The sequence below is a fragment of the Gambusia affinis genome, linkage group LG04, assembly GCF_019740435.1.
Source record: "Gambusia affinis linkage group LG04, SWU_Gaff_1.0, whole genome shotgun sequence".
NCBI classification, from domain to species: Eukaryota; Metazoa; Chordata; class Actinopteri; order Cyprinodontiformes; family Poeciliidae; genus Gambusia; species Gambusia affinis.
The window spans coordinates 22,904,784-22,927,038 of record NC_057871.1 but is presented as its reverse complement, the minus strand read 5'-3'; the positions used below and the strand labels follow the sequence as shown (position 1 = coordinate 22,927,038).

General features: G+C 40.2%; 1 protein-coding gene across 1 annotated transcript in view; it reads right to left on the bottom strand.

Annotated features, from left to right (window-relative positions):
* Window positions 1–16,524, bottom strand: part of adcy9 (adenylate cyclase 9) — a 40,393-nt gene extending 23,869 nt beyond the window's left edge. Inside the window, exon 1 of the mRNA XM_044113770.1 lies at window positions 12,286–16,524. Within this exon, the coding sequence (XP_043969705.1) occupies window positions 12,286–14,167 (1,882 nt within the window). The 5' untranslated portion in view covers window positions 14,168–16,524. The remainder of the gene's footprint in view (window positions 1–12,285) is intronic.
* Window positions 16,525–22,255: the final 5,731 nt, after the last annotated feature.

Below are 22,255 nucleotides of genomic sequence, written 5' to 3'. Positions count from 1 at the left end.
GTTGTTCAACCATGAAACTCCTGTATTCTTCCCTGAACGAATTTCAACGACTTGAAGCAAAGACAAACCCACTGAAGCGACGGCAAAAAAATCCATTAGGTGAAGACCTAACATTAAAAAACCAAAATCAACACAGGCGCAGAATTAACAGCAGAAAACAGCATTGAAACGACCTTATACTGGCTGTCAGGTCACCTGCCAGGGATGAGTTTCAGTGTAAACAGTACGTGTGTGTGTGTGTGTGTGTGTGTGTGTGCCAAAGTAATCAGGGCACAAAGACTCTCATCAGACACTTTGCTTTATTTCCTTCACACCTTATCTTTATAATAAAACAGACACTAACCAGCGCTTTGTTTGACAAGTCAACGCATCAGTGCAGGCGACGCTGAGAGGTGAAGGTCACTTCCTGCTTTCACCTTTCTGAGTCTTTTCTTTTTTGCCCTTTTATTATCTTTGCATAACTTTGGCTTTGCTGGTGCAAACTGCACAGTCTTTGAAGCTGATTAGGGAAACGTGTGTTTCTTTGGCCGTTTTTTGTGCCACCAACTCCAATTCAAACTGGACTTTTTGAGCACAAGATCATTACATTTTTCCTCCTCCCTACAAAATTTCTTGTTTATTTTGCTTCACCCTTGGTAAAGCTATATTATTCCATCTACTGTAAATTGGTACTTTTTGCACAAAAAATAAACCTTTATTCAAGTCAGTTTTCTGCGTCGTGAATAATATCCTTTCCGACAAAGTTTCTATTTGCATTCACACGATGGGAAAAAATGTAAAATGTTTATTTTTTTCTAATAAAAAGACAGAGAGACTTTTATGACCTTTATGACCTTTATGAATTAAAGGGGCTAAAAAGTTTCAGAAATGTTATTATATCCGACTAGGCCTGTCACAATAAGCAATAAATCAACTAATCGCACAATAAATTAAATAAAATAAAACAAACTCAATAATTTCCATTGATTGAGTTTGGCTGGAGACATTTTGGATATTTAAAATTTCTTCCAGTGCCAATGTTAAAATGTTTATTAGAACTGAAAGTTTATTAATCATTGAGAATGTGCCATTGTGCCATAATATTACTTGAAAATGGTCTCAAAACAGCATTATTATTGTTTATCGCCATAAATTATGTGACAACTTGCTGCACAGCAAAATTTGCCATTGTGACGAGAACCGAGGTTAACAATATATTTTTTGAGACGATAAACATCAGAAGATCTTAATTATAAAACAACTATACACAAATAATAACAGTAGGATCAATGTTTCTGCTAATTTATTTTACCGTCCCAACCTCAAGTAACGTTCATCTGGAAAAAAAATTTATTTGTATATATTTTGGGGATCGGAGGGGGAACATTTTGGTTGTTGGCTTGCAAAAAAAAAAAAAAAAAAAGAACCAAAAAAAAAAACTTCTACTGTAACACAGGGATTTAGATGGTCAAAAATTTTGAAAATTCATTACTGTTGTTGGGAATAGTAAGCCCTGAAGTCTTTGATTTTTTTTTTTACGGGAAATTTAGAAACATGTTGACTCGTAGAATCGCTATTGTAAACCTAAAGAAGTGTGTGACGAGACCCCCAGCGGTTCACCATCAACTCCTTCATGCAGATTGTATGAAAATCAAAATTCAAAGAAGATAAATAAAAAATTTCACCAACTACAATGTTGCTTTTTCAACAAGAAGCTCAAGAAATTAAACAAAATACATTTTGTGAATTTAGCTTTGACTCTTTAATGGGAGAGTTCATTTCAGTCTTAATATTTAAGCTGTTCACTATCAATAGCAAAGTATTTACCGAGCTCAGTCTCCAGACAAGGATCTGCTTGTCTTTACCTTAAAACAGTCACTAAAGCCAAATACGGAGTCAAGAATAGCAAAGCCATGACACAGCAGCTCCAGTCAGTTTGTCGTCTGGGGATCTCTCATCTGCAGCTGCATTTCTGGGTGGCAGGTTTGATTTAGCACAGACTAGCTGGCCTGAGGAAACGGGATCGCGCTGTGTCTCACTGTAACAGTGGCACGGATTATTTGTGCACACATGGCTGCATGCACACACACAAGAATAGAGAAAGACTCTTGCGTGTGGACACGCACACACACACACACACACGCACGCACAAATGAGCACACACAGAAGTGGTACTTTTAGATGACACAAATGTAAACTGAAAAGAAGCCTGCGCTTTGCCATGAAAGTCTGAGAGGTGTTCAGGGTTCACCTTAAGTCAAGCCAGTACGCAGCAGAGCGAGTGTTTGTGAAACACCGGGGAGCAAAAGGTGGAGAAAACTTTTGCAGACAGATGTGTGACCTGAAAACAACCGGAAAGCAACTCACACGTTTTCTTTTTCTAATGCTAACATAGTCCAGGAGAGTTTAAAAAGCATCCGCTTAGAAAATGATCGTACACTATAACGACTGTCTCAGAACGAATGCAGAACAGAAAAATGGCCTCAGCAACAGAGACATAATATGTTAATGAGCTAAAAAAGACAGATCAGACTACAGCTGAAATGATACATCAGATTAAACGTAATGAATCGATTACAGATATAATCAGCAACAAATTTAGTAATCATTGACTTATTTAATCTTGTAGTATAATGTATTTCTAATATGGCATAAAAAAAAGACTGAAGTAGTTCAGTGACAAATCTGCAGAATATGCCAGTTTTTATGTCCAATTAATCGATTAATCATCAAAACAAGAATAATCGGTTCCTAAAATAATCGTTAGTTGTAGTCCTATATCAGACATGGCGAGTCAAACACAAAGTCTTGAATAAATCTCTTGCACAACAATTAATAACCAATAATTAAATAATAATTGACGCACTGTATTTCCAAAACAATGGATGAGAAATTATTTGGATGCTCAGCTGTTGAAATAATTAATCTGAAGTTCCCTGTCCTCAAGAGCTCTGAGAAAATGGGCTTGGTCTCAGGAGGTCTTTTACTTCAAGCGTCTCACCACTAGGGGAGCAGCTGTGCATTAACTACAGTCATTTAATGTCTTCACAACTTCATACTTCAGTCACTTGTGGAAGTGATTTGAAACTACTGCAACTAAGCCTCAACGTGATCAGCTGATGATGAGAAGCATAATATGCTCGAGTCAGCTACTTTCTGAAATTTGCAGGCCTCAAAACCTCATGTGGTCTTCAGATTAGTCCAAGACCAGTGAGGAGAACGGGTTTCCACGGCCGAACAGCTGCATTCGAGCCTTAAATCATCTAGTGCAACACACAGTGCTGAAAGCAGTGGTGTAAAGCAAACAGTAACGAGACTCTAGACCACTGGGGAGACGTGATAAATCATGCCTCGCTGTTTGATAATCCAATGGTTCAATCTTTCGCTGACGGCATTTTCCTTTTATTCATATGTGTTGGAAGGTTGATGAGTGAGTGGTGTGACAATGTAGGACAAAGCAGAATTTACTGTGATAAAATAAGCTAAAAGCAGTGGAAACACACTGAGATTTGGCTGGTGAGCATAATCGGACGATTTTGATTTTAAAATCATCTGATGGCTTGAAATTGGGCCTCTGTCTCTTTAACAATGTCCTGTCCATTCTGACCCTCTGCCTTCAGTATGACATCCCAACAATGCTTCTCCATCGGCATTTACAACTGTTCTTAGAAGCATTTCAGTTTGTATAACGAGCTCAGCAGATGTGCGGTTCCACCTGGTGTTTGCTAAGTGCTGCTGCCGCTAGTCTGGAGGAACTGAGTGGGGAAGGGGTGGCAGAAGGGTGCTCTGTGAGGCAGAAGCTCAGCTGGAGACTTGGCCTTCAAGGCTGAGGTTTGGGTAAACAGGCAGCACCTTTCAGGAGCAAGCGTTAAGAATGTCTGTCACAGGAGATTCCAGGATTCCTCAAACACACATGAATGAGTCAAAGCAACACAACAGGTATAGTTTTGATGAGGGAATGACATTATATCACCATAAAAAACTGTTAAAAAGTCAATTTCTCATAATACCCCCCTTTAATTGGTGACTTCCCAGTAGGAAACTGATCTGTGATTGTGCCTACGCAAGTGCTTCCAAGTGCAGATGCATTAGCTAACTTTTAAACCCTCTCATCATGCCTGGCTTTAACCAGTTCTTCTCCAGTCAGCCCTGGCTACATTCGTCTCCATTTCCTGCGAGGTTCGTCCCTGTTTTTTTGGAACCACCTCAAGGGTGATAAACGCTGGTCCAAGCCGGATATTGTGCGCGCAAGAGCTTTGATTGGCAGCAGACTGCATTTGTTGATCAGCCCATTGATTTCTCCTCAAACAACAATATCGCAACCAATCGACAATGAGAACACAGTAGAGATGCATGCTGATAATTTCATGCTCAAACCTCAATGTCCAGACCTTTTGCTCCCTTCTGGTGGAAGAGCGCACACCGTCAACTGGACATTGGAACCCACCACACAAATAAGCATCAAGAAATTTCGGGAAGATAGTCACCCAATGGTACACGTGCAAAAGGACATGACCGGAGCATCAGCCATCAATCCTGTGCACTCATAGCTGGTCCACGATCCCAGCCAGGTTCCTGTCCATATTCACGCCCACATAGTGAGGAACACATTGTCAATGCAGACACACCCAACTTGGCTAGAACCAAGCGAAATACACTAGCCGGCTAGACTGCGTCTTGACAATGGAGAAGAGGATTTACACAGCCTTCTTTTTCATTCTGAGAAGTTCTTCACTCTTTCATACCAGTTAGCTTCTTAACAATGACCAAACTTTTGTACATAATAATGATTTACACTAGGGATCTCAAACCTCAGTACTGAGGGGCTGGTGTCCTGCAACTTTTAGATGTGTTCCTGCCTTACAACATTTAAATCAAATAATTTGGTGAATAGAAGAACTCTCAGAAACTTGACTGAATGCCATTCGGTTGAGGTGCATTGCACCAGGGATGGATCGAAAAGTTGGCTCATGAAGATTAGAGTCTGAGACCCCATGTTAACAAAAACAAACTCCAGCCAAACAAGATGAAAACATTTGTGTTCCGTTAAAGTAAATGCATGTTTTAATCAATGGAGTCTTAAACACTTAGGCAACATCGCAGTCCAAGAGGTTTTTCTGCGACATGCATGTTGCGTATTGTCCAAAATAGTCCCTCAGTGGCTTGGTTGTTGATCCTTGGAAGCACAAGGGGAACTGAACGACTAATAAAACAGGACTCAAATCCTGAGATTAGATTCATTCAGCCCGCAGGCAGATCTGGAGCAAAGCTTTGACTAAAGACAGACGGACAAACAGCATAAAAACAGTGTTACAGAACAGGCCGCAAATACAGACGTGGGTGACAAGCGGGAGACCGAGGCAACGAGAGAGATAGCAACAGTGAGGAAAAGCAAAGGGAAGGATGTAAAAAATTCAAAGTGTTGCAGGCACAAACACGGGAGACAGACAATTTATCACTAATCCCACAAGCTCATGTGGTGTCATAACTAAAACACTGACTTTAGATTAAGAATAAAACTCTAGTCGGAAGTTGACATCCACTCACAATGGGAATGAATCTCATTCATTTTGGGAATGTCATCGTTTCATTTGGGCTATTCTTAGTTTGGGCTGCAATAATTATACTGAATACAACTTCAGTGAAAGCTAGAAACAGATTTGAAACTATTATTGTACCTCGTCTCTCAATCTAACTGGCACAGTTGATCGGATTAATTGTGATTAATTATTTAGTTGACAATTAAATAATTGTCAACTAACTTGTTAATTATTAATTGGACTATACAGACTGTGTAAGGACATTTGTTGAAAGAACACAACGCTCACAGCAGTAAATAAGCCAAAAAACTTGACAAAAAATAGGCACATTTTGCATTTAAATGTATGGATACACTCCCACTAACATGTGGCTTTTTTAAAATAGCTTTGGAGCCTTAATGTAAGCGTTCCAAAGCTATTTTGTTGCGTGCTTGAGATCGTTTTCTTTTTGGAAGACTCAAATGTTGCCGTGTTTTGACCATCTGGTATAAAACGGTCGGCCTCAGCTGGAAGAAATGTTATGTGAATGTTCAGGAACAAACCAGGAACCAGCATGGAGTGGAAACTACAGCAACACTAGTGTCACTGTTCACTGTGAAAACAGCTTCACATGGCCGTGAGCTGAGAGGGGGGGCCCTGCTGCAAAACCTGACACCTTCAAGCTCGATGGAAACATGCAGCTCCCCAGGTGGACAATCCAAATGTCTTGGAGAAAAAGTGCTGACTTGAACCAAACATTGAGCTACTGACAACCTGCATGTTTAAAGGCATCAATGTGAGGCTTTTAAACTTAAGAGAACACTTCTTGTTGTGAGACATGGTGGTGGTACCATCATGCTGAGGGTCCGGCATGCTGCCAGTGGCCCTGATACACCAGACAGCTCCACCTTAATTAAACTGCTGGATGGTTTCAGGATGGGCTAGTCGTCGTTCCAACAGGAAAGTGGAAGCAAACGCAAGCTGGTGTTGGAATGGATAAAACAGGTCACCGTTAGGCTTCAGGGACGGCCCTGACCTCAACCCGACATTTTGAGACGACGATAAAAAGCAGAGGCCTTGACAGGAAACCAGTGTAAAAATCAACACAATTACTGTATTTCTAACTGGAGAACAGATCTCTTGCCTCAAAAAAATTATTCAAATTACATGTTGCACTATTAGTCCACAGCAGAAAAATAAATGGTACAAATACCTCAGGGTTGAAACGATTAATCGGATTAATCGTTTATTCCGATAATGATCGGTTAATTTAGTGATCGATGAATCATTAATTGGCTTATGCCGACTCAAAAGAAGCCATTCGGTGGAAAAATACAACACACTCAGCAAATGTGGTAAAACTGTACAAAAAATAAGATGTAAACACATTTATCTGTAAATATGTTTAAGCCAATACTACTGGGGTGGTATAGGTTTAGCTTCACCAGGTTCAGATTTACTAAAGGAATGCTACAGTACATTTTATTTTAAGCAATAAAATGTTTACTTTTTATGTAAAAACATAAAAAGGAACTGAATTGTTTCTCTATTTGTATCATTTAACGCATTTCTAACATTGTATAAAAAAAAGGCTTAAGTGGTTAAATGAAAAATCTGTTGAATGAAATTTTTGGATATGATTAATCGGCAGAATAATCGACAGATTAATCAATTACTAAAACAAGCATCAGTTGCAGCCCTAAAATAAATGATCAAAAAATGCACAAAAGAAATAACTCCCACAGTGAACTGAACTTTTGAATAGTGTACTGTATATTCAGAACTGTAGGACAGCGATGATTGGGGAACGTTACAAACACCGTCCTGTTCCCTCATTCCTGCTGAATAAGTTCTTCAGTCTAACAGAAAGAAAACACTTCCGCCATCCTGACATTTGCTAACATTAGTATATATATATATATATATATATATATATATATATATATATATATATATATATTTTTTTTTTTTTAAAGCTACATTAATTTTTTAAAGCAGTTACAGCTCCTCAAAACAGAATCCGCATTCCAGCCTCATTTCTCTCTCCCTTTCTGAACAGGAAACTGCTGCTCTGCGTTTCAGCGGAGTAACAAGATGCCATTCAATCTCCGCTTTTCTCTCCTACAACAAAAGCTGCTTGTCGATATCCCTCTCTTTTACTGTTTGCCAGCCTGGAAATAGAGAGTGATGGCACCATTTAGAGCCAAGAGTGAATACACTCTGACATAAGGCCCGACAATAGACCAGACAGTTTCTTTTCACCAGTGACCTAAGATTAGACATCCCACGAGGAATTCCCTGCTGGAGAGATTAGTTTCTGTGATACAAGCTCGCTCCATGTGTGTGTGTGTGTGTGTGTGTGTGTGTGGGCACGCGTTTGTTTCTAATACCTTGTGGGGACCATTTTCCTGACATACTACATTGTGGGGACCCACTGCTCTTTATGGGGACTGAAGCCTGGTCCCCACAAGGGGAAACGCAGTTTTTGGGTCAGGGGTCAGATTTAGGACTAAAGTGTGAATTGAGTTTTGGTTAGGGTTAGGTATGTAATGGTTAGGGTTAGGATAAGGGTAAGGGTAATGTTTAGGCTGTAGAAATGAATGGAAGTCAATGGAAAGTCCCCTCAAAGATAGCTGCGCAAACATGAGTGTGAAAATTTCGTTGTTTTTTTTGTGGCGTGTCTACATGAAACATTGGTGAAAATCTATGTTTTGTACTTCACAACATGTTGTTATAGATCATTTTTGGCAGTTCCTAAAAGATGCCCTGTTGTTATGCAATTATCTGATAAAAGAATGTTACAATTGTCAGAATTCATTAAACCTATTCCAAATGCCATGCAGACAGAGTTTCTTTAACAAAACCTTAGTAAGTCGTGATTTAGAAGTGTGGATAACAACGTGAATTTCAAAATAAACACAGAACAAATTAGAAATACAGTTGTATTATTTACAAGACCATACAGTACAGACCAAAAGTTTGGACACAACTTTGTGTCCAAACTTTTGGTCTGTACTGTAAATCCATTACTATACATTTGATTATTTCATATCAACATTCCTTATAAGTCAGCCTTTGAAGATGTAATGCTAAAGTACTGAATCTACAGCATTGTACTTGAATACTTGTTTATTTAATTATCTTTTTTATGTGTAGCAGGTGTCATTCAATTATGTAATTAATAATCATTTACCACATTTGTACTTGACACGCTGCACAATCTGTTTCACTTTTTAACCGTTTAATCTGTTCAGTTTGAAAGATCCGTTTACTTTGTTACAAGAAAATACATGTGTTTGCTGTAAATGCACCAACATAATTTCACTATTTAATTCGTCATCTTTAAATCAGGGAATGCACAACATCAGTTTATTTTATAAGCCAGCCTACTCAATCAAAGTCACAGTGTAGTAATGGTAATTGGTGTGAAGTGATTAACCAATCGGATTCCAGTGTGATTCGGCAGCAGTTTATTTTATTTTACGGACAGCTATAAAGGAATTATTAAATAAACGCTTAAATAACTACATGAGAATTTTACAATATAATGACATTAACCCATCATAGCATCGAGGCAGCACTGGTGAAAGCTGCATGGCTGAAGATAATGGACTTGTCCCACTCAGAGTTGCATCATAGTGTTTCCTTAGAAAGGCTCCAATGTGCTGTCGGGTTCAAATGAACATCACTCGCCCCAAACAGATTTATTTGTTCACGTAAGTCATAAATCTTCACAGCACTCCAGGGTTTTCTGTGAAGTACCACAGGGTTCAGTAAGTTCTCTTTACTTCATATTTGTTTCCAATTGGTAAAATCATCAGTCAGCATGGGATACATTTCCACTGTTTCACTGATAAAACTCGCTATATTCTAAAATCCCACAGAATCTGATCTGGTAAGTAGACTACAGGTATGTCTGGAAGACATAAAAACCTAGATGTCTGAACATATTCTGCTTTTAAAGTCAGACAAGACGGAAGTTGCCGTCTTTGGAGTTGATCCTCTGAGAAGCAGACTGGCTCACCGCACTGTACCATTAAGCTGGCATCTGGTAACAAATGAAGAACCTTGGTGTCATCCTTGACCACGATTTGTTATTTAAATCCCATATAAACCAATTTTCTAGGGCTTCCCTCTTTCACCGCTACAAAATGGTGAAAATGAGAAATATCCTGTCCTGCAGAAAAACTAGCCATCTGTTACTTTAACCTGGACTACTGTAGAAAAATGTACTGGAAAACGCAGATGGAAATTAAAAACAGAGATCAGGCTGTTCTTCATTGGCTCCCTGTTGAATCCATAATGCTCCTGGTCACATATAAATCCCTTAATAATCAATCAATCAATCAATCAAACTTTATTTGTATAGCACATTTCAGCATCATGGCATTTCAAAGTGCTTTACATCAAATCAAACACAAAGATACAATCAAGAACCATCATACGCCAGCGGTGTGATTGTTTCCTGTATTCCTATAACAGAGCACCTCGCTCTCAGTCTTCAGGTTCACTACTGGTTCCTAGAATGTCTATAAGTAGATTGGGAGGTTGATCCTTTAGTTATCAGGCTCCTCTTCTGTAGAACCAGGGCCCAGTTTTAGACAAAGCCAAACTTAAAACTGTCATTTTACATAAAGCTCAAAGTTAGAGCGATGCTGAGCTAGCCCAGGGCTAATCTGTGTTGCTGTGTTTCTCTCCTAGATGAGGCGTCTGAAGGGCCCCAGTGACTTTCCTTTTTCTTTTACATAGAAAGTACTCCTGGATCGGTGCTTCCGTGTGTGTGTGTGTGTTTCGACTTCTGAAAGCTAACGCTGAGCCAGGTTCTGTTGGAGGTGTCTTCCTGTTAAAGGGGATTTCTCCTCCCCACTGTTTCTACATGCATGCTCAGTAGGAGGGATCTCTGCAAAGATAAAGACTCAATGCAACTGACTGCTGCTCCAATTGAGGAGGATTGATCGCCGTTTCTGACTCGATACAGGCTGACAGGTTCTCTTTGACCAATCTGAATGATAAAATGAACTTTTCTGCATTAATAGCTGAAATTGAGTTCGAATATGTATGTAATTGACTTTAGCGCCATCAGAACGATTGAACTGACGACATATACGTAGAAATTGGATGTTTTTCCTAAAGTAAGGTAAGGTCAATTTTATTCATATTGCACAATTTCAGCAACGAGGCAGTTCAAAGTGTTTTACATGAATAAGAAACAAAATCGCAAAAGAAAAACAAAAAGCACTCCACAGCTTATAAACTAGTAGGAGTTTCTCTGGATTCTCGTTCTGACTTTCTACGTTTGCTCAAGTAGTTTCTATAGAACAATGTGTTGTGATGACATTTGTTGTGAATGGGAGCTATACAAATAAACTGAACTGAATTAGTTAATGAATTACTTAATAATTCAATAAACTGTATAGAATTTTAAGAACTGTGAAAACACTCAACTACTGTATTGGCAGTTTTATTCTAATTGCAAAGTTTTAAAACCCTTAACTGTCGTGAGGACAAGGTGACTTTTGGGGTGAAAGTTAAGAGGTTAATTAATTATTTCATGTATTTACTTGTTAATTAGATTTTGCTACACAATATAAACAACCTGTTGCATTTTTCGGTTTATTCAATTTTTATGTGATTTTCAGTTAAACAAAAACTCAAAATAGAAATATAGGTATCACTGTATTATTGTGGTTGTCCAATCAGAAGAGTCTGACAGATTTCAAACTTGTATAAATGCCAGACGTCTGTCTGTTTGCCGTCTCTCTGGGCTCTGCAGCCTTCCACTGAAGTTCACGGACGCAGCATGATGAGCACTCGTGTAATCTACTGAAGCCCACCGCAATAGCCCATCTAAGAACAGTAAATCCAGCCGGCCCTCGCCTTATCGACAGCAAAATCTCAGCTCACACCGCCCAGCAGTGGCGTCAGAACACGAACACAACCAGAGCATGAGCCAAAAAGAGAGCTAAAGCAAAATCCACGAGAGGGCCAGGACCTTGTCTGCATCTAAACAAGCTTATCACACACACCAGCTTTCTGACAGTCGCACATCTAAGCCCTCTCTCCAAATGTAATTTTATCTGGTGATCCTTGAGCTGTCGGTATCCATTTATGTCGTTATTATGCAAGTTGCAAACAGTCGTCTGCAGCGAGGATTTCAAAATCCATTTGTTACATTTGAAGATTAGCGGTCCTAATCTCAGTGGCACGAACATGCATGATTCAAAATACATCTGCAGAGCCGTGCCCCAGAATGTCAAGACCACACAGATCCCCACAAAACCCCCGTTTGGTGTAATTAAGATTTTAAACGAACAGGGTGATCCATATTCCCTAAAGACATCTGTTGGAAGCTCCTAATATAGACCATGTGATTTATTTTCAGATACTAGGAAATGTGGAATGACACCAAGAACATTTAAAAATAAAACCTGCCTACATTTCAGGTGCTCCAATCTGAGAGTTATATTCCGATCTCTGCTTAATTTTAACTGGATTAGGTGGTCAGATGACATCGTTCAGCTCTGTCTAATTATGCACCGACGCCAGCCAGACCTGATCAGTGCACACACTCAGTGTACTGCCAGCCTATATATCCTCTTGAAGAGTCATTTTCTTGACCTGTGATGATCTTTCAAGCATTTACCGCAGTTCAGGTGCTTTTTTGTGATGGCATCGCAACCCAAAAATAACTCTGAAGATGATCTTATGCATCTGTCAGCTGGCTTGGCATTTTAAGTGAGTTCATTCTGCAACCTGGTGAGGAAGTCAGAGGTAAATAGCCACGTACCTTTCAGTTTCTCGATTGCACTCTGCCCTGCTCTCTCGGCCACCTGTCCATCCTCCGTCTGGTAGCGGTCGTCCAGGAACCGGGCAGTCGCTTCGGACAGATGAACCTTCCCCGCCATGCCCAGCTGCTCCATCAAGTTCGCCAGATTGACGTCGTTCGACCACACGTCAAACTTGAACCTTTTCATTCCCAGGATCCCGCACAGCACGGTGCCCGTGTGGACACCGACCCGCATGTTGACAGTCTCGCACGTCTCCTGGCAGAACTGCTCAATGGCCTGGATCATGCCCAATCCCATCTCGACGCAGCAGTACGCGTGGTCTGGTCTGGGCTCGGGGCACCCTGCGACGCAGTAGTAGCAGTCTCCCAGAGTGCTGATCTTCTCGCAGCAGGTCAATTCGCAGAGTCTGTCAAAACGTCCAAACAGGTCATTAAGGAGACCCACCAGGGCCGGCGCCTTCTTGTTGGCAGACATTTTTGTGAAGCCCACAATGTCGGCGAACAGGATGCTGACAGGCTCCATGCGTTTCATGTTAAAGGGTCTGAATATTATCTGTCCTCGGGGTATCGAGGTCTTTTTACGTCTGTGATTGCTATGAGGGTTATTCTTAGAACTTATAACACTTTGGCTTTGGAGAGCTCCTCCGCTCCCTCCGCTGCCCACCGCCATGGCCGAGGCAGAGCAGGCGCCGGAGGAATATCTCTTGCCAGAATTCTCGCCGCCGCCCTCATCATCGCCCTGCTTCAGCAGCTCGTCTGCAACTCGTCTCGGCATGACCGAGTGGATCATGCTTTCCTTCAAGGCCTTCTCCACCTCCAAGTCTTTGCCGTGCATTATGGCTTGGCCCACTTTAAGAAAGGTGCTGCGGGATCGCACCTCGGACATGATAAAAAGATGAATGCCAATGACGTGCGCGCACAGGTGGAGTAGACCTTTGCCCGGGCCAAGCCAAAGGAGCGTGTTTTGCAAACTTGACACCTGTCCAGTAGCTTCATAATTCCTCTGAAGTAGTGGCAGCCATCCTAAAGCCTCAAATAAGACAGAATACAGGAGACCCAGCATCACTGAGGCATACAGACGGACATGGAGGACGCTGTATACCAATAGCAGGACCTCGATGCAGAGGGAAAAGGTGCCAACTGGGGAGATGCAGGACATCTGAGGCGGAATCTCTTTGTTCAGAGAGGTGTACGAGGCGTTCACTTCGGCAGCCCAGTCATAGGTAGCAGTTTGCATCTGTGGAGCCAAAGTGATGGCAAATGTAAGGACTATTAGCAGCAGGGAGGTCTGGTTGTACAGCCACATGTACGGCTTGGTAAAGGTGAACAAAAACAAAAGCACCAGCAAGGCCAGAAAGGAGGCAGTGGGGGCGAGGAAGGTCACGGGACAACAGCGGTCACTGTTCACCCCAAAGTACACCCCCCAGAGTAGAGAAGCCACTGCCAGGTAGAAGAGGACATAACGGAAGCGCCTCTGCTTTTGTGGAAAGCACCTTTCCTGGCAGGCGTCCTCCAGGACAGAGGAGTCAAACTTGGGGTCCCAGCACTGGGCGGCGGAGCGTTCAAACAGTGAAGGGGCCTTCTTCTGCACATTGGGAGTGTAAATTATGACAGGTCTGGAGTCTGCTGAGCTGCAGCTGGAGGAGATGCTGTACTTGTGGAGGGCAGGTTTCACTTTACTGGCACCCCCTCCTCCACCACATCCTCTTCCCTCTCCTCCTTCACTCTTTGCAACCCGAAGTGGCTCATGATGCTGTTGCTGCTGCATCCGGGTGGAATTATTGGCAATCCGCACGGTGATGGAGCCATCACCCCTGGCTGAGTCGCAGCTCACCTCCGTGCTGTGCATAAGAAGCTGGCTGTGATGTTGCAGAGTGGCCATGTTGACTAGTGCTGACGAGCGGAGGCGATGGGAGATGGGAGTGGGGTAAGCGGGGCGGGGGGCGGGAGGGAGAGGCGGTCACTGAGGTGTTGAATCAATCAGTAATTTACTCTGGTGCCTCCGAGTCAAATGAGGGAAGGTGGAGGAGGACAGACACTAACATGGGAGGCAGAACAAGAAAAAAAAAAAGGTTTCTGTCGGAAAATTAACACTGACTGGGGAGGGGTGACAGACGAATCGACTACGCGCAGTCACTCACATTAAGACGCTCACAGAACACCATTCTGAAGCTTCGCCTTTGCGTCAGTCCTCGCATTGCACGCATCCCTCTCCACAGAGGCTGTCCGGTGTGCTCTCCAGCTGCGGTGCAAACATTCTCATCATCACGTTTTCTTCCTCCTGGACTCGGCATCTTTCTCGGCAAGCGGCTGATGGAAGCGGTGCAACAGATTTCTCTTCTTCAAATGCGCACGACCGGCGATTATCAGCCACTGAATGTGCGCAATTAGAAAGTTTCTCCCATCGTTGCTTAATTGGGTTGTTTGAATGAGGAATAATAATAATAATAATAATAATAATAATAATAATAATAATAATAATAATAGTGATGATAATAATAAAATCGATGTCAACAGTTGGTTACAAAGGTTGCACTGTCCTTGCTGTGACACCCTGCATAGCTCCTCTATTTATATTCCTTTTCCACGAATAAAATACTATATGCACGAGCAGCAACCGGTGCTACGAAGAGGAAACAAATACATAAAATTGCACTTATTAGCAATAATACAAAGGCAAAAAAAATAAAATTTATAGCTTATCAAAAGAGAACGGCGACCTTAAACGGATGAAGTCTTAAAGCAGTTAATTAAAAAGTGTGCGAGCTGTAATTACCTCCCACTGCATCCACTAATGCACGGCTCAGTGCGCGAAGGCTTTCCATTTCTCATACCCAAGATTCCCCTGTCATCTTTATAGCAGCAGCCCCCCGCCCCCCCCCCTCCATTTTATATTATTATTATTTTTATCATTACCTTTATTTCTTTTCTTTTTTTTTTTTGGACACCCGACTCACAGAGGAGGCCCCTGACAGCCAGGCCTATTCCCACGGATGCAGCCCCGTCCTTTCCTGAACTCCCAGCTCCGGATCTCCTCTGTTTATTCCCTCCCCTCTTTCTCTCTCTTTCTCTCTCTCTCTCTCCGCTTTTCCCAAAGAGAGGGTCTCAGGGTCTGCGCCCCCTCCTGTACTTCCCCCTTTTCACAGACGCATGATCCGCACTAGTAAAAGAAAGAAAAATAATAACTCTCCATGCACTGCCCCAGTTCTTTTTTTTTTTTTTTTTTTAGCGTGTGTTTTGCCTCTGCTGGGAGTGCCTGCAACTTGTTGCGCGCAGTTGGCAAAACATATATGCAGCTACGGGGAACGGCTTCACTTCGGACCAGGCTGGGCTATAAATAGTGATGATCAAAACTCTTGCAAATAACACCACCCCGCTGCATGTAAAAAAAAAAAAAAAAAAAAGGGGGGGGGGGGGGGGAATGCTTTTTTTCTTGAACTTCTTCCCAGAAGCACGAGGATTGCTTAGGCTAAAAATGTTATGGTAAAGCCTCCACCCCCCATCTCAAAGCCTCCCAACTCCCAAACTTTTCTTTCTCTCTCTCTCTCTCTCTTCCAGGCCGTATTTCCTGCGTTTGGAGAGGAGACCCAGTTAGGAGTCTCTGCTTATTTGGAGATGAGGCTGGATTTCCTCCTCTCGCATTCCCTTGGAGCAAAGAAGGGAGAAAATCCTCAGAGCGGCTCTGGCTCTTGGTGATCCTCGTTTGGATTATCCAGAAAGAAAGGGGGGGGAGGGAAAAAAACAAAACAAAACAAAACGCACTCTCCTTATCTCCAGATCGCAAGCAATTCCTCAGGTCTGGGTTAGCACTAGTTTTCGCTGGCATGCATGTGTCCAAAAAACACAACGCTGTGCGCTCCGGCGGTGGTGCGTCCTCTTCCGTCCGTTCGGTGGCTGGTTGCCACCCTTTCCCCCCTCCCTCCCTCCACACCTCCGCGCCTTCCTGTATTAGCTCTCGGACGTAGTTAGGGTCTGGATAAAAACAAAAAAGACAGACGGCTGTCTGTTTCTCCGTCTCGTCCGGGCGACAGAAAGCTCCTCACTCTTGTAACTGCCACCATCTTCATTGCAAGTGGGTCGGAAATCCTTCCCCAGCTGTTGTGGCGGTGCTGGTTGGCCAGAGCAGGCAGGCTGCGAAGTTAACTGTCATCCTCAAGAACACTACTTCCGGTTTAAGGCCTACATATTAAAAAAAAAAAAAAAGAAAAGAAAAAAGACGATATAGGATTAGTACATTTAGAGAAATAATATTGTTTAACCGGAGGTATTCTACAGGTGCATCAGCCATATAATTCAGTACGATCGAAATTTATTTCAGTAGTTCAGCTCAACAACGAGAATCTCTTACAGACTCAGTAAAGGCGTTCTGTTCTCGAAAACTTCAATATTCAGTTTCTCAGACAAATTTGATGATTACGTCACACCAATGAAAATATTACCTTTAGGAGTGAAAAGCTATTTTGTGAGCATGACCAATCCTTTCAATCATAAAGAAGACTCACGATTAAAAATATAGCATATCTCAGATTTAAATCCTACTAGTAATAGTAGAACAAAAAATAAATAAATCATGTCATTTCATTACAGTTTAATTTTTTTGCTTTTCAACAAATTCTCAAGTGGATTTAGGTCTAAACATTAAATATGCTCTGACCTGGACCTTTCTACCTCTCTCTGTGTGTTGACTGTCTTTGCCCTGCTGAAACCTCCAACTTCATTTCCAAGTATTTTGTTCCGAGATGATTAAAAACTAACCACGACAGTCTTCCTGACCTTTCTGCTGTCTTTCTTGGTCTTCACGATTCTGTTTGTTCACTACTATTCTCCGAGACAAACAGCTGGGTTTATCTTTACTAAATAAGAATACAACCAGTTGCACTAGATTTCATTTATTGTTATGAAAGGAAAGGGGCAAATTACATATGCAACATACTTTAGGAAAATATATATAAGTATATATAAGCCAAACTGTGCCTGCCAATAGAGTTATAAAATTAATGTCTTTATAATTAGCTAATGCTGAGATTTGGGATTGTTGTGCTCATAAATGGTCGATTACACTGATGTTTATGGAAATATAAAATGAAGCTAATAAGGATGGTGAGTATTGTAAATAAAATAGTTTAATGTTAAATGTTAAATCTAGGGGGCTTTAATGTACAAGTTGCTTTAGTCCTAATAAATTAGCGTTAAAACGTAACTACAAGTCACGACAGACGCCACCAGCTTAGCAACCAATAGAAAAAGAAACAAATCCCAGAAAAAAAGTATAATCAGCAAAAAAAGAAAGTATGCTAACTAAACTGTGTTTACTATTCGACTTTCAAATGTTAAAAAGCAACATGCTTTTAATTTGAAGGCAAAACTCAACTTCTGATCTCTATATGCTTCCCTTTGTTTGCCTTGACAGCTTGTTGTCAGAATTACTCACCTGTAAATGCAGCTTTGGGCATTTAGTTTTAGTTTGTATCGCCCACGTTACATTACGTGTCAGCGGCTACTGAAAAAAAAACCGTCTCAGTTTTATTTCCTTTCTTACTTTTTAGTGAACACTGTTCTTTTCTATATCACAAAATGTCAGAAAAAAGTATCCACAAACATATAGAGAGACCTCCAGGTTTGACATTTGTAGAACCACTGGCGTGCATATCTTTTCTAATCCTGATCTGGACCTCCATGTCATTTCTGGTCAAACATTACACTAATTGAAGGAATAAACTGCCCTTTGGCTCTTAGTTAATTATTTCAACTGTTCCTCCTGGGCTAAGTGATTATATGATGTGGGAACTCTATGATTTAAAAAAAAGAAAAAAAATTGATGCAAATGTTTGCATTTGTTATGGATTTTTTCTGACGTACACCAGCTCAATAATGATCCATAGATGCTTACATATGTAGATGCTACATATATTCATATATATATATATATATATATATATATATATATATATATAGACATACTATATGTACGTCATTTGTTGCAATGTCTCTTAGCAAGGTCAACCTCCTCATTTATCTCGTCTCACAATTTAAGTTGATCTCAACCTTGTTGTAAGTATATGGAGCTCAACTAAAGTAATAGTGCGAAAATTTGAAACTGGAAAACAAAACATTAATTAAAGTTTAACTCCATGCAGGCCTTCCACTGTAGCCACACAAAGTCTCTATAAATTTCCCAGAAGGTACAGCACTGTAGAAGTATTTAAGCATTTACAAAAACGTTTTACAAAGTCACACACACTGTTAGACTTTATATTGTAATTTTACAGTACCTTACTGGCAACACTGTTGCCAGTAAGTTACTGTAGAATGGTAATTACAGTAACTTACTGGCAACAGTGTTGCCAGTAAGTTGCCAGCAAGGTACTGTAATTACCATTCTACAGTACCTTACTGGCAACAGTGTTGCCAGTAAGGTACTGTAATCACCATTCTACAGTAACTTACTGGCGACTTACTGGCAACAGTGTTGCCAGTAAGTTACTGTAATCACCATTCTACGGTAACTTACTGGCAACTTACTGGCAACACTGTTGCCAGTAAGTTACTGTAATCACCATTCTACGGTAACTTACTGGCAACTTACTGGCAACACTGTTGCCAGTAAGTTACTGTAATCACCATTCTACAGTACCTTTACTGTTATGATATTTCACAGTTAATTTTTACTGTGAGTGTGATTTACAGTTATAACTGCTTTACTGTAAATGTAGTTTATAGCATAAAACTGTAAATGTATTTTATAGTAAAACTGACAACATAATGTCAGTTTTACTGTAAATTAAAGTTTACATTTTTTAATACAAGAATATTTTACCATAAACCGAAAAGTTTCACAAAAGAAATTTTAGTCCAAGTACTGTGAATAAAAACAGGTATTTATTTTCAGCAGATTTGTTGAAATAAAATCCATTTATATATTCGCAATGTCATAAAGAACAAAGTCACAATATAATATACAATGTGCTATAAAACAACAAAACCATAGAACACACTACAGGTCATGTCAATATTTTTATGGCACATGTATGTAGCAACATGAACATGTGTGCATCAAGTACCAGCCATAAACTATTAAAGACTGACTTTTAAAAAATATATAGAATATACTTCATTTAAAAAACCAGCAGAGGCTGCATTGTCAGAAAGCAGTTAACAGTAGCTTAAATGTGCTCTGTTACACAATACATCACAGTAACAGTGCAAGTGCGATAATGTACTATATGGTAGGCATTCATATCAATAAATATTGTTATATCAGATGCATTTCCTACATTAGAAGAACTTTTATTCCATTTGTCAAACAAAATCAGTGGGATCCATCTTGTGGAAGCTGAACTGTAAAGAATAAGACAGAAAATGTGGGAGGTCATGAGATGGTCAGGAAGTTATCTACATTTTCAAATCAACAGGAAGGCTGACAAATTAAACTGAAGTGACAATGTCCAAATGCATAAAACCATTGGCATAAAGCAGCATTAAGTTGATAATTTGTTTAAAAAAAAAAAATCAATTACACTGAAGTGATAATAGAAGCTGCATAAAGAATGTGCAGGACTGGCTTCACTTCAGGTTTTTGGATTGTTTATGGCAAAAGCAGTCAGTCAGTCTTCACTAATTCAAACGATTGCGTACTGTATTGAGACCCTGCAAATGTCCCCAAGGAGACGATGAAGTACAACATGTCATAACAATCTTTTTAGTCATTTTGTTGGTGCTGATGGATTACTGCAAAGGCGTGCCTAATAAACTGAAAACTGCATAGTATAAAAAAAACACCTCAATTAAACGACTACACACTTAAACATTTCTGTGATTTAGTAAGAGATGCAGCGACATCCACTTTTTACCACGGACACAGAAAAGATGCAGGCTACTCTAAAGGGCTATTGTGTAGGAATCACATGCCATTCATAAATAATCATTAAAATCATATTAAAAAGCCTAAAGTAAAGTCAGAACATGCAAGATAGGAGGAAAAGACAATAAAATAATAAACATTTGGTAAAACGCTTACCTAGTTGGAAGTCCTCTATTCAAATTCAGCGAGTCGTTTGAGGAAGGTGGTGATCCGGGAGTTGACACTGACTACTTTCCTCTTGACTTCCCATCTTGCAGCTTGTACTGACTTTGGCTGTGCATTTGGTATCAACATCTGGATTGATCCTCACAAAGAATCTTTTAACAGAAATAAAATATATTAATTGTATTTTTTAAAATGAAGACATACAATACAGCAATCAGCTATGAATCTTCATCATCAGTCAAACTGTCATTAAATTTTATTCATAAATGGCTTGGTGTAGAGTACTTACAGTTGTATCATCTCCAGCGTGGTGGATGCTGACTCCTGATACTCCAGATTGAAGTCATAATATGACCCAAAAAAGACAGCAAGGACACTGGCAAAGTCATGTAGTTGCTCAGGTTCGAAAAATACCTTCTTCTCCATACTGACCATCCACCGGGTTGCAGACATCAAGCTATTTCCTAAAATAGACAAACCCTTGTCAAGCTAATGCTAGTGAGTAAAAGTACAGACTACCATAACTATTACATACATTGCTACAAAAAAATTATAGTGATAGAAAATATTCCTCTTACCAAGCATGATTACCCTTGGTGTTGTAGGTAAGGTCATTTCCATCTCAACAGACATCTTGGTGGAAGATACCTTTGAAACATAAAAGGAAAACTCTTAATTATGAATTACTGGTAGTAATTTATATTTAAAGGGCCAGTTCACCCAGATTATAACAGGTTTTTGAGAACCTCACCCCGGAGACTAGACTAGACTTTACCCCTACATCCTGCTACCACTCTGAAACAACGGATGTGAATGACAGTTTGTGAGGCTAAATGAATTTTTTAAAGCATTACATTCCACAAATACAGTATCTGAATGGCTAAGTACAATATGGGTTAACAAAATGTTTGTAATTTGGGTGAATTGATCCCTTTAACAAATTAATTGAACAATTCTGATTTAAGATGTGTGTTTTAAGTTAAGAGTCGATATAAAATTACATCAACCAAGATGAAGATTGAGTCCTCTTTTTCTTCTAAATGTTTTATTTTTCTCTGACGGAAGTAGGACATTGCTCTATTCCACAAAGAAACCGATAATTAGCTGTGTGTTGATGTTTCTTCACATGAGTACAAAATTCTCTAAATTCTGAAGTACAAATGCTGCAGAATTTACACCTGTACATAGTTGCACCTGTTAGTACTGACTTAACTTTAAATTTGTAAGAGCATGGTTTAAACAGGTGAACAGTCCTTATATGTAACCAGGGTTGGAAATTAACTTTTTTGTCCACCTGCCACTGTGGCTGAACCAACTCAAAAAATAACAGAAACCACTTGAATGTTTTCCACCTTTGTCCTCATTTACAGACTCTTATACACTATGTTGGAGATGTAATGATACTTTAGCAGGCTAACTAGCTGTAGCAAGCTCAAAGTTATAGATTAGGTTAGCTGCTCCTCTACATTTCCAGATTATTTTGTGGCTTCAAATATGTTTGAAGAGCTGTCTTTTTACCTGTTGTCTTGTCTTTTCAAGAGTTGAAGCTATGTTAGCACTCAGCAGGACAAAACTGCACAGCCACTTGGAGGGAAAAAGCTTGGGAGTTAAAAAAAAAAAGTCATCTGACAAAAAGAAAAAAAAGAACAACGTTAGAATTCATCCTTGTTGACCTAGCTAATCTGCACTCTTAACATTTGCAAGGTCATGGTTTAAACAAATGAACAGTTATTAGATGTATTTTAAAAAAAAAGGGGGGATCAATTATCAGTTAACGTTATATTGTTCGACAAAGGATGTAACAACAATGCTAACAGACACTCAACACTGAGCTTATCTCAACCCAAAGCTAGTCGCCGAGGAAGATTTAGCGGCAAAAGCCAAGCTAAAACCTTCGGTAAAATTAGCACCTTAGCTAACGTTAATTCCGAACCAGCTCAAAAA